This window comes from Quercus lobata, chromosome 3 (genome assembly GCF_001633185.2).
Source record: "Quercus lobata isolate SW786 chromosome 3, ValleyOak3.0 Primary Assembly, whole genome shotgun sequence".
Classification (NCBI taxonomy): domain Eukaryota; kingdom Viridiplantae; phylum Streptophyta; class Magnoliopsida; order Fagales; family Fagaceae; genus Quercus; species Quercus lobata.
Window position 1 is genome coordinate 63,134,398 of NC_044906.1, and position 11,959 is coordinate 63,146,356.

Sequence of the window (11,959 nt, forward strand, 5' to 3'; positions counted from 1 at the left end):
GGACGGCATAGCAAAAACGGTGAATAAATTACGAACATACACAAAGCAGACGGCTCTAAAACGCCCACAAGGTGGACGGACAACATGACGATATAAGTTAGCTTCAATAGTTTAGCTTATAAGTGGACGGATCAACATAAAAATTAAAATTCAAAATAAAAATAGACGGAGAAAATCCTTAACGGATACAGATCACGAAAAGACAATTAATGAAAAGCATTGTTCAGTACAAATGAAACTTCAACGAAACCGTCTACAAGTTATTAACAATACATAAAAAGGGAGACGGATCCTCATCAACAATTATATGGTTCACTCTGCTTTATTGGGGTCGACAACAGCGACCTCATTCGGCATAGCGGACTCTCCGTCACCCTGAGCTGCCTCTTCTCCAAAGAGATCCTCCGTATTTTCGGAGGCGGCGGGTAGAGCAGACGTCTGACCTTGATCAGTTAGTGTTATCATGGACAAGTCCAGATCTGGGTAGGCCTTCTTCACCTGACGGAGCGAATCGTCGAAGCCTTGAAGGAACGATCCTGCCAGCTCCTTCAACAAAGACTCGGAGTTGCGATATTCGCTGACGGCGTCATCCCTTGCATGACGGAGTTTTTTCTTCAGATCCTTCACCTCGTCTGCTCTAACCTTCAAGGCCTTCCCAGCCTCCTCCGTCCTCTGTTCAAGTTCTTCTCTCGTCTTCTCAGAGAGTTCAAACTTCTGCTCCATTGTGGCCTTCCACTTGTGCAGCTGGCCAAGCTCCTCTTCCGTCTGCCCAAGTTTTGACCGTACCCGTTCCAGAGCCGCTTCACGGTTGAGGCAGCGGTCCATCAAGCCCTTCATCATAACCAAGGACTGAAATAGACAAAATTAGAAGTGTCAAAAATGAAACTAGGGAGTGGACGGACATAAACTGAAGGATAAGGAAAGTTACCTGTCCGACGGCAAATAACCCCGTCTCCCCCATCACCTCCGTCGAGTGATTCCCAAGATCCTCATAGTCCTCTGCAGAAAGTATGGACGTGAGTTTCTCCAAAGCGAACTTCGAGTCCTCACGGAGAAGGGGAGGGGGCTTCTCCTCGCTGACGGGTGGAGCATGCATTAGGCCCTTACCGGCCCCTTGTTTAACTTGGGTGACGGCCTTAGGGCCCTCAGCCATCAAGCCCACCACGGGCTCCATTGACACCTTTGGCTGCTTGAGTGGACGGTCGGACTTGGGTGGCTGCTTCCTCTTACCCGATGACCCCGGCACACTGGGAACAACGATCTCACCCGTCTTCTTTTGCTCGACGGCTAGAGATTTTATCATTGCCCTTCTCTTGGCGTCGTCCATTTCTGCAATACAGGACGGATGATGATATTTTCTCAAAAATAAAATTTAAATTTCAAGGGTAAAAGTAGACGGACTCACGTTTGTGTATTCTTTCGTCGTATGCAATGGCCTCACGGGTGGGTTCTGGACCGTCACAATACCAGTGTATTGTCTTTGGATTCACTAACTTAGCCCAGGTCCTTTCCTCCGGCCTAGTTTTTCTGCAAATCTCTTCAAGGAAACTAAATTCCTCGAGGCTAATCTGCGGACGCTGTCTACCTGCAAAGACAGACGGTCAAAATACGCACATAAAAGTGTACGGATATGTAAAAAAGGACAAGTAAGACGGGTGTATACGTATTTGGCTTATTATTCCCCAAGTTGTATCGACGGGCATGTACTCCGTCTCTCCTGGACGGTTCATCCATCTGTCACCCTCCAGGAAGAAGTAGCGACTCTTCCAGTCTCTATTTGAGTCTGGGGTCTCAAATATAATCTTCAACAGGGGACTTCGACTAGCAAAACGGTACAACCCCCTTGATCTGTCAATCTCATCTGGACGGTAACAGTGAAGAAATTCACGGACCGTCAATCTCCTTTCTCCGTCTGACTATGCACCATAAAGAATCTCCATTGCTATGAAGACCCTCCAGGCGTTCGGAGAGATCTGGGTGACGGACAGTCCCAGGTAATGTAAGAGTTCTCTATGGAGTGTAGAGAGCGGGAACCGAAGTCCAGCCTTCAACACCTGCTCGTACACTCCAACGCCCTCTACCCCGTCATAATAACATTTCTCCGACACGTAGGGGAGACGGATTGGAATGTAATCTGGTATCTGAAAATTGGTTCTAAAGGTACTGAAGTGTCTCTCCCGGATGACGGACGTGAACCTATGCACTGTCCACTCTGGTAACATGATGAACTGCCTTAGTCCATCAGCACCCACAACGGACTCCGGTGCTTTATTCCCGTCGTCAGCAGGACCCCCTATTCCAATTATCTCCACATCCTCACTTGTTGAGGACGAAGAGGATGCAGACGGACTCCTATCTTCGCCTGGACTATCTTGGTCTTTATGACCGGACGGGTATACACTCTCGTATTCCGTCACGTCACGAACCACCGATTGGTTACTTGACGCACTAGACATTTCCTACAATTAATGATGAAACCTAAGACTTGACGGGTTTAAAAACATTGACGGGTATAGTAAGCCTAACAACAATGCTTGGACGAAAATGTAACTTTAAGAAATTGAAGTAAATACTTACCACACCTGGCGCAGAACGGGTGACGGTTGTGGTAATTGGTGGTTACCGGTACTCGACGGATTGCTCTGACAAGGTTGACGGTTCTCTCCGACAGACGTTTTCTGTTTGGAAATGCGAAAATGAGAGATTGAGACGCCTCATATATATAGGAGATGCACGGAAGACGAAGCGACGCTTCGATCCTATACAACGGCCATTCAGAGATTGACACGTGGCATGCTAATAAATGCTGACAACCTGTCTGCTCGCATCAACAGTTTGTAACCGTCGACTCGATTAAACCGCCTGAAATGGCAAGATACCCGTCATCATGTCTGACGGTTAAATCCATATGAAACCGTCGTCCTATCTGACGGTTGGATCCGTCAAACATTTTCAACCTTCTGTTTCGCGAATCCCACTCCGTCATCAAAATACCCGTCACGCCCATACATTAGAATCGTCACCCCATTGGTCCTTTGACCTAAAAGCAGACGGACCATTGGGGTGAAGGGGGCAACTGAAGATAGTAAAATTTAGTCTGATGGGCTTATCTTAATGGGCCTGACGGATGGGCACTGTTTGGACCTTTGTAAAGATGGGCCCACGCGCTCTGAAGGCCTATCGCACAGACATGGTAAGGGCCCATGATCCGAAACCTCTATTTGCCTAGAAAAGCCCTAAGATCCAATAAGGGAAATTGTATCAAAGTCCCACATTGGAAAGATCTGGAGGTTAAGAAGAAAAGCAACTCTCTACCACTATAAAAAGGAGTAATATTCACGCAAATCAAGGTAAGATGATTTGACCCTCTCAAACGCCTCAAAATAACTCAAGGGACGAATTCTGACTTGACCTTCGGAGGGCTTTTGGCCGGCGCCACACCGGTGCTCTCTAAGGGTTTTTCTTCCGTTTGTTCTTGTTGTGCAGGTTCGTTGACTCGCGAGTACGGTGTGACTTATTGGTGACAATTCTCAACGTCATCATTATGGCTTGCCCATCACCAGTCTTTGGGCACACTGCAGGTTTGGAAGTATGGGTCCACAGCACCTAAGGATTTTTTTTTTTTTTTTTTTTGGATAAAAAACATGAACTATTCATTCATATGAAAGAGATACATTAGTGAAAGCCAACAAAACAATTGGGAGAAAACAAACAAACTATGCACCCCCCTCCCCCATGAACCCAAGAGCCCATCTAAATTCTTGTGCTTGCATATTACAATTTTGGGGCTTCTTTCCTTGGGCTCTAGCAACCCTTTTTAAAGGGGTATTGGTGGGCTCATAACAGGGAGATAGAGTATTTATGGGTAAATGGCAGGGAGATTTTTGGGCCTCAGAGGGAAACAAAAGTAAGCCCAAAACTGAAGCTTTGACTTCTGCACTGAGGACCCTTGGGAAACACGAGAGAGCACGTCTAGAGAGGGCGCTAGGCTCAAGGGGCAGACCAAACAGCACACCTGACTTACTGCCTTGTCGTCGGTTCATGTTATTGGAGCATGTGCGATTTGACAAAGCAACTGAGTGCCTCGCTCGCTCCGTACCCCTACTCGCTAGACTCACCAAACTCCGTACACCGGCGCCATCATCCTTTCCTTCCTCCGCCGGTCCACTTCTGCAAGCAACTCCATATTTCACAAAAACCCTCACACAACCACAATATTCTCTGATCCAATCCCCAAAAAGCCAAAGACGGCCGGACTTTCCTTGAAACCCCAAACGATGCTTCTCACCAAGACCCACAAAAACACAGATAAAGCAAAAGAAGGGAAGCCATTTCATATGAACACAAGATCTGAACATAAGTTGGAGGACCTTTATTCCCCTATCTACAGGTTTTAGATCTGAACCTATCCTCCAGACAAACGGACTTAACTTGATGAGAAACGGACAAACCATAGATTCAAAACCCAGGTCTGGTCGCAAGGTTGAAACCGCGACTTCATCTTCCTAAGGATTTTTTTGGTACAAGGGAAAAGAAGATTATAATAATATGGTGGCAACGAGAAAAGAAACAGGGCATGAAGTATATTTGACACATTTGTGGAGCTTGAAATAGTGGAGGGTAGAGACATGGGCGGAGCCATGTTGAAGGGTGGGGGGGCCATGGCCCCCCCAAAATTTTGAAAATTTTTTAAATATATATAATTATTTTAATGTTTTCAAAATTTAGTATACAAAAATAAGAGCTGGCCCCCCATAAGTATTTTTATTAGTCCAATGATGCTTTAAAAAAAATAATTGGTCTAATAGTTATACAGACAACTTTATTTTTCGCAATTCTATTTTTTATTGTAAAATGTGCTTTTATATCTGTTAAATATTTAAAAAAATTTGGCACCAAACATGTTTGAATTTATCTTTTTCAACCTGTTATATGGCGATTAACAAGTCATTGACTTATTAAAAAATTATTGTCACTAAAACTACACATGAAATGTCTCTTTAGTTGCCACATAATGGGTCAAAGCAAAATAGTTTCAAATATGTTTTGAGCCTAATTTGTTCCTCTCTTGTTTTTGAAAATTACATTAGTTCAATTGAATAATTTTACTTACATTAGTATAAAATTTGATAATTTTTATAGAAAATGAAACTTTTTAAGAATTTCACTATGAAAATTGTGAAAATGTGTTTTATTAATTTTATGAAAGATAGCCATCAAACATAATTTTGATTGAAAATATTAAGCTATTATTTTGTTGGGTGTGTGTATATATATAACTTATCAAATAAAAAAGTGTGTGTATATAATAAAAAAAGCATGTGTATTTTATGTGTGTGTATGGGCTCGTCTTGATAAATATATTAGTGTTGCAATTTGGCCCCCCAAATAGAAATTCCTGGCTCCGCTCCTGGGTAGAGATATACAAAGAAAGATTATTATAATATGGTGACCGAATGCCTGAAAGAGGGCTTGTGGGGTGGGAAGTGGAGAAGGGATTAAAATAGTAGACATAAGATAAGGCGGCTGAATGCCTTCGAGGCTGCTTCTGAGTTCTGACAGCTTAAGACTTTTTTTAAGTTTGAAAGTTTTGCAACTGCCAACTTGACCCACTGTCCTTAAATCCAAATCAATCAGTAATTTCTTGGAACCCTCGTAAAAACTGGTTGGGCTAAGTTTGGTTCATGTTGCAATCTGATCCCACTCTTCTTTAACAGCGGCATCATGCCATAATGAGTTTGGACTTTGGAGATGCTGTCTTTGCCCACTCCATCCCGAACCCATGGGTACTTGCCACAACCATTTCTAATGAACGGGTTTTACCCACCCTGCATAATAATGGGGAGGGTTGGGAGTTTACATTTCGGCTTTGCCTGTAACACAATTTGGGTCGTTTGTGCTGTCAATTATTTTGGTTCCCAACTGTTTTCTTTTAACAATTTTCAAACGCTTTCCTTTAAGTTTCAACTTATAGAACTATCTTATTTTAGTATAGGTACCATTATTGTTAAGACATACATGACGATTACTACTGTAGACTTGCAGCATTGCTAATTCATAGTCGAAGCCACAATGCCAGAAATTCATATTGTAGGTAATCATAAAAGGATGTTCATGTACAAGTCCAATATCAATATAGTTCACAAAGATGTTCATTGCCATCTACAACAGATTAAAAGAAATGCAGAACAGAGATGCATTTCATAATGACACTGTTGCAGTAGAAGAATCTACAGTTGTTCTTGGTGGGGAAGACAAGAAAGGCTTGGGAGAAATTTGCAAGGAGTCCAGGCTTCCTTCCAACATATCCACCACTTTACTAATTGATGGTCGGCTTAAGGGATCAATCTGTATACACCACAAACTCACTATTATCATCTTCTTTGCAATTTCTTCATCCTCTTTGCTAATGAGGTCTTGCAGTCCTAGTTCTTCATCAAGTTCAATGCGCTTGTAAATCCAGTGTGGAAAATATATTTCACTGACACGATCAACACTAACATCAATATTCTTTCGTCCCCCAACCATTTCTAAAACCATCATTCTGTAGCTGTAGACATCTGACTTATGGGAGACCCCACCAATATTTCTACAAAATACTTCTGGAGCTATATATCCTGTAGTTCCTCTTGCTCCCAACATTGATATGACACTCTCTTCTCTAGGGCATATTTTTGCAAGGCCAAAATCAGAAATCTTTGGACAAAAGTTTTCATCCAAAAGAATGTTGTGAGGCTTTATGTCAAAGTGCAAGATTCGTGTGTTGCAACCTCTATGTAAGTACTCTAATCCTCGAGCAATGCCAACTGCAATCTTGTATAATGCTTCCGACCCCAATTGACAGTCAACATTTGAGGGATTTTCTTTATATATGAATTTTTCAAGAGATCCATTCGGCATAAACTCATAAATGAGTGCTCTTTTAGATTCTTCAAAGCAAAAACCCATAAGAGTGACAATATTAACATGGGAGGTCCTACTAATGCTTGCAACCTCGTTAAGGAATTCCTCTCCATTGCCCTTTGATTCTTTCAAAACCTTCACAGCCACAAAACAACCATCTTGTAACTTTCCCTTGTATACACCACCATAGCCCCCTTGTCCTAATTTATCCTTAAAGGAGTTAGTCATTTTCTTTATATCTGAATAACTGTATCTTCTAATTGCTAGTGGTTCATTTTTCCTTAGAAAGGCCTCTACACTTTGATAGGTTAAAGTTTTCTTCTTCCAAAAATAAATAATTTTCTTAGATGAGAACTTTCCACAGAAGTAGCAGATTATAATGACCAGAACTCCAATTCCAGCGAATGAAGTGACTGCAAAGAATAGAAATCACAAAGTTATGCAGCGCATAAAACAGAGTAGCTCAAATTATCCCTTGAGATCTCTTGAACCTTATAAAATTTACATTTGCCTGTGGTGTCACCGACAACAGACTAACAATGAAGAAGAAAAATGACAGATTGGCTTGGCATGGGACTTGGGTTACCTTAGGCAAAATAGAGTAGTGAGGTTTTGATTGACAGGCAGACTGGTTGCCTGGAGAAAAATCATGAATTGTGAAATTTATCTATTGTAGGTCAATGAAGAAATTTATGCATCATTGTAGTTGAAATTTTGAGGACAAGTTTTAGAAGTCTTCTTATGGATTCTGTATAATACAAGCACGTCCTTTTGAATGATAAAAAAATAGGCAAGTGGAGTCATGACCAAAACTAAAATAGAAGTTATTTGAAAACTTATCATTGTATGAGATAAAAAATAACTGCAGTATAGCTTTGATGGTTAGCCATACCCAGTCAAGGAGAAAATCATGATGGCTTGGAACTGTACCTTAGATGTGTTGAAAAAACAAATGTCACTTTTAAGATGGAATAATTTAATTTCCATATACTGTCCAAGCACACGTGAATAACAATTGCAACAAGAAGTATGATTGAAGAGGCATCTTACCTAATGCTATCACTACTACCCTTTTGTTATTCCCTGCAGCAAGATCCATACAAAAATTTTGTTAGTTAAACAGAAAATATCAAAATAACGCAGCTAAATTGGCATGCTTTGAAATCTTAGCAGCCTTACACAGGCACTATGAAAACCAGCTCATGTCTCTTATATAGTTTTCATTGCAAAGGAGTTACTTTTATGACTCGTAACCTAAATTTATAAATTTTGAATCAGGAGAACCAGTTGCAGCAAATCTATTCTGAACCACTAAAACACATGTGTGCTGGCACGTGCACACACAAATTTTGATGAGAATAATTAGTTATCGAATAGAAGTAATATTCTTTTGGAAAAATTATTTTGATGAGAAAGTTTTTAATTTGAATACTTTGACTTGGCTTTTGGATCCTTTGAGCATATTTTGATATGATTAGGCAAGGTGGCTGCTCAGAATCCATTGTGCCATTTAGAGTACTTAATATTTACAAATTCAATCCATAGAGTACATTTGATTTATGTGTAGGAGCTAAGGACAGTGGCATCTAATATTGAGCCAGAATGAGGTCATGTCATTGATGAATAATTACAAGATTTGAAATCCATTGAATGTAGTCCATTTTTCTCTATCTCTCTTGCCTTCCTTTTTTGTCTATAAACTATATGTGGAGGTTGCCTTGGACCTGTCCAATGCACCACTCAAAAATTATGAAAACTAACTGAGAAAAGAGTAAAATAAAAACTCTTCCATTTTTATGGACCATACAATAAGGGTAAGTTTGTCACTTTAAGATTTTTCTTTGCCATTATATCTTTTAGATCATTCAAGAGAGATACAGTTATCTCAATGCATTATTTCTAATACCTTTCAAACATTAAGAAGGATTAGGATCTCTATGTACTGATCTCAAAATTCCAATATTTTGTAGGTAAATCAATTAATTGACTAGAGTTTTATGTGTAGATTACTATGTAGAAGTTTAGTGAAGCAACAATTGGACACGAGGAGAATGGAAAGATTGCAAAAGAATTGGTTCAACTATTTATTACTCTTTGTTTCTTAGTCAAAACTCACAACTATGAATGCAACGGACACAATCAGTAGAAAGAAAATGCCAAATCAGGCTTTTAAGCACTCAATTGAGCTTTAGATTAAATGTTATGGTCTATCTCAGCGCTATATAATAATACAAGTGTTATCAGTAGAATATTTCTTTTCCTCATAGCTGATGCTTTAGCAAAATTTGTCAACCACTTCTAAAAACAGGTGGCTACGTCAAGCCTAGCATGCGTCACATTTGGCTAATGGACATTAAAGGTTCGTTAGAATAGAAAATATTTAGTTTTATTTCATGTGTATTTGGTTGAAGGGGTAGAAAGGTGAAAGGGTGGAAAACTCTTTTATTAAAAAAAGAGGAGGATAAAAAACATAATTTATATAAATTGAATCTTAGGCTCTTGTTATATAATATGTAAGAAATAATTTATTTGTGGATAAAACTTAAGTACAATACCTTATGTGCTGTTTTTTAAGTTCATTTCTTAAAATTCAGCCATGTGACTACTTAACTAAAAAATACACCTCATTTTCATTAAAAAAAATCCACATGACAAAATCTTAAGAGAAGAACGTAAGGACCAGTACCTAAATTTTGTACCTAAGTCTTGCCCTTTATTTGTACTAGTTAAATAACATAAAAAATTATATTATCAAAATATATATATATATATATATATTAACATATCATACATATAAATTTATATTATTAGTTTAGTAACTCATTGAGGAAGGAAGGTCTCAGAAAAGAACTGAACAGAAAGAATGGGGTTGGAGAGAAGGACAGTTGGGGTTGGGGCAGTTTTGTCTTTCCTCATAAAAAAGCGTAAAAATGCCTATTTTCTTTTCAATTTGGAGAAAAATTGAGTTTTTTGTGAGACTGGATGGAAAATGCTTAGGCCTCGCCAAACATTTGGGCTATGGACATTAAAAGTTTCAAATGTTTCATAATAATGCCTAAGGTAAGGTTTGGATTGGGCTGAAACGCATGCATCTGCGTTTCAGCCTTTTTTTTATTATTATTATTTTTTTAAGCTGATTTTGTTGACTTTCAGTACTTGCACGGTTTATGGACTCACCAATATGTTTTTCAGCCATTTTTTCTTTAAAAATGGATCTTGTAGTATTATTTACACATTTAAAAATTATTTTATTGTCGTGTTTTCAGTTTTCAATTTTTAACTGTATCAAAAAAGACCGTAAGGCTAGACTAAGAAAGAGAAATTTTCTAGAGAGAAAAACTTACCAGGAAGATACTCAAGACCAGTAGTATTAGTGCAGTTCCAAGCATGAGGCCTATCTGGGCAGAAGCACTTGAAATGATACATAATATTATCGAACCCACAGTTCCCTCCACTATCCTCGCAAATGCTACAGTTGCTGGATTTCCATTTTAGCACAAACCCATTTCTCAACGACTCTGCAATCCCACCTCCATAAGCTTCAACCAGTGCTAGAACCGAAGACTTGCACTCCATTGATACGTTGCTGATCAGCTTCGGGTCCTGTCCAGACAGGGCCAGAACGGTGTCGTTTTCGCCATAACAACTAGGATAGAACTCTGAAGGCCAACTCTCATGCACCAAAGAGTTACAATTATAAAACAAAAAAAGATTGGTTTGGTTTGGTGCTAGATCGAACTGGCTACCCGGAAGGGATATGCTGTTTATAGAAGGTATACAATTGGAGTTTGGATTTGAGAAGGCAGAGTTTGAGATTCTAAGCGTCTCGTTTTGGTAGAAAATTTCATGGATGGTGTAATTGTTATTGGATATGAGGATAGTTGGATGGCCATTATTGTTGCAAGAGAGGTTGAATCCAGGGTAGCCACAAGAGGAGTTTTGCTTGTCTTGGATGTAGAATGGGAATCTTATGGGTTGCCCATCACCACAGGTTTTCGGCACACTGCAGGTTTGGAAGAATGGGTCCACAGCACCTAAGGATTTTTTTGGTACAAGGGAAAAGAAGATTATAATGATATGGTGACAATGAGAGAAGAAAGAGGGCATGAAGTTTATTTGACGCATTTGTGATTTGTGGAGCTTGAAATTGTGGAGGGTAGAGATATACGGATAAAGATTATTATATAATATGGTGGCCGAGAGAGTAAAAAGACTGAAAGAGGGTTTTGGGGGTGGGAAGTGGAGAAGGAATTAAAATAGTAGACAACTCATAAGATAGAAAAAGTCTGGCACAACTTGTGGTTTGGGGAGGCGAGTCTTCACATAAATCTACTATTATCTCTCTACCCTTCACAACGACACGGGCGGAGTTGCTTTTTACTTGCTGACAGGAGGCTACTTCTGAGTTCTGACGACGTAGACTCATAAGTTTGAAAGTTATGCAACTCGACCCACTATCCTTAAATGCAAATCAATCAGTTATTTCCTGGTCCCATCGTAAAACTGGTTGGGCTAAGATTGGTCATAAAAGTTGCAATCTGACCCCACTCGTCTTTAACAGCAGCATTATGCAATAATGAGTTTGGAGATGCTGTCTTTGCTCACTCCATCCACGTCCTTCCTTGTCATTGTGACGACAATTTAAATCCGAACTCATGGTACCTGCCTCGTCCGTTTTTAATGGATGGGTTTTACCCGTCCTACATTATAAATGGGGTGGGGGGTGGGGGTTAACATTTCACCCCACGCTCATCCGTTTATATTTAAATAAGGGTATCTTTAGGATATTGGTTTATATTTTATTTTAAAAAAGTTTTAACACAATTTTTATGAAAAATAAAAAAAGTTATCAAAATATTAATTTTTTTTTTTCTTTTTCCTATAAAAACTTTCTTAAAATGAATTATTAATCAATGCCTTAAAGACATTCGTTAGCGTTTCCATTTAAAAAACAAAAAAAATTATAGATTTTTTTATAAGAAATACATGTGTTTTTAGGTTTCTAACTTTAAATTTATGAGTTTTTTATATTATATATTGAATTTATGCTTTTCTG

The 11,959-nt window shown here is 39.3% G+C and overlaps 2 protein-coding genes across 3 annotated transcripts; both read right to left on the reverse strand.

Moving 5' to 3' along the window:
* Positions 1-312: 312 nt before the first annotated feature.
* Positions 313-2,836, reverse strand: LOC115981238. The gene is made up of 4 exons (XM_031103400.1): positions 2,578-2,836; positions 1,406-1,585; positions 929-1,329; positions 313-849 (listed from the first exon to the last, which is right to left on the reverse strand). The coding sequence occupies exons 3-4, from the start codon at positions 1,325-1,327 to the stop codon at positions 313-315; spliced, it is 936 nt and encodes a 311-aa protein (XP_030959260.1). The 5' UTR covers positions 1,328-1,329; positions 1,406-1,585; positions 2,578-2,836.
* Positions 2,837-6,054: 3,218 nt separating this feature from the next.
* Positions 6,055-11,582, reverse strand: LOC115982761 (LEAF RUST 10 DISEASE-RESISTANCE LOCUS RECEPTOR-LIKE PROTEIN KINASE-like 2.5). Of its 2 annotated transcripts, none has more exons than XM_031105473.1 (3): positions 10,248-11,582; positions 7,954-7,986; positions 6,055-7,316 (listed from the first exon to the last, which is right to left on the reverse strand). In XM_031105473.1, the coding sequence occupies exons 1-3, from the start codon at positions 11,026-11,028 to the stop codon at positions 6,202-6,204; spliced, it is 1,929 nt and encodes a 642-aa protein (XP_030961333.1). In that variant the 5' UTR covers positions 11,029-11,582; the 3' UTR covers positions 6,055-6,201. The 2 variants fall into 2 exon arrangements, with proteins under 2 accessions (XP_030961333.1, XP_030961334.1); XM_031105474.1 differs by having other exon boundaries at positions 10,266-11,581.
* Between the last annotated feature and the right edge of the window lie 377 nt (positions 11,583-11,959).

Bases quoted from the DNA above. Each gene is read 5' to 3' on its own strand.
- LOC115981238 (XM_031103400.1), bottom strand. From the start codon at position 1,327: ATGGACGACGCCAAGAGAAGGGCAATGATAAAATCTCTAGCCGTCGAG. The intron at 850-928 runs GTAACTTTCCTT...TGTCTATTTCAG, and splicing joins GGTTATTTGCCGTCGGACAG to TCCTTGGTTATGATGAAGGG.
- LOC115982761 (XM_031105473.1), bottom strand. From the start codon at position 11,028: ATGCGTCAAATAAACTTCATGCCCTCTTTCTTCTCTCATTGTCACCAT. The intron at 7,987-10,247 runs GTAAGTTTTTCT...ATCTTGCTGCAG, and splicing joins TGGTCTTGAGTATCTTCCTG to GGAATAACAAAAGGGTAGTA. The intron at 7,317-7,953 runs GTAAGATGCCTC...TATTCTTTGCAG, and splicing joins GGTAGTAGTGATAGCATTAG to TCACTTCATTCGCTGGAATT.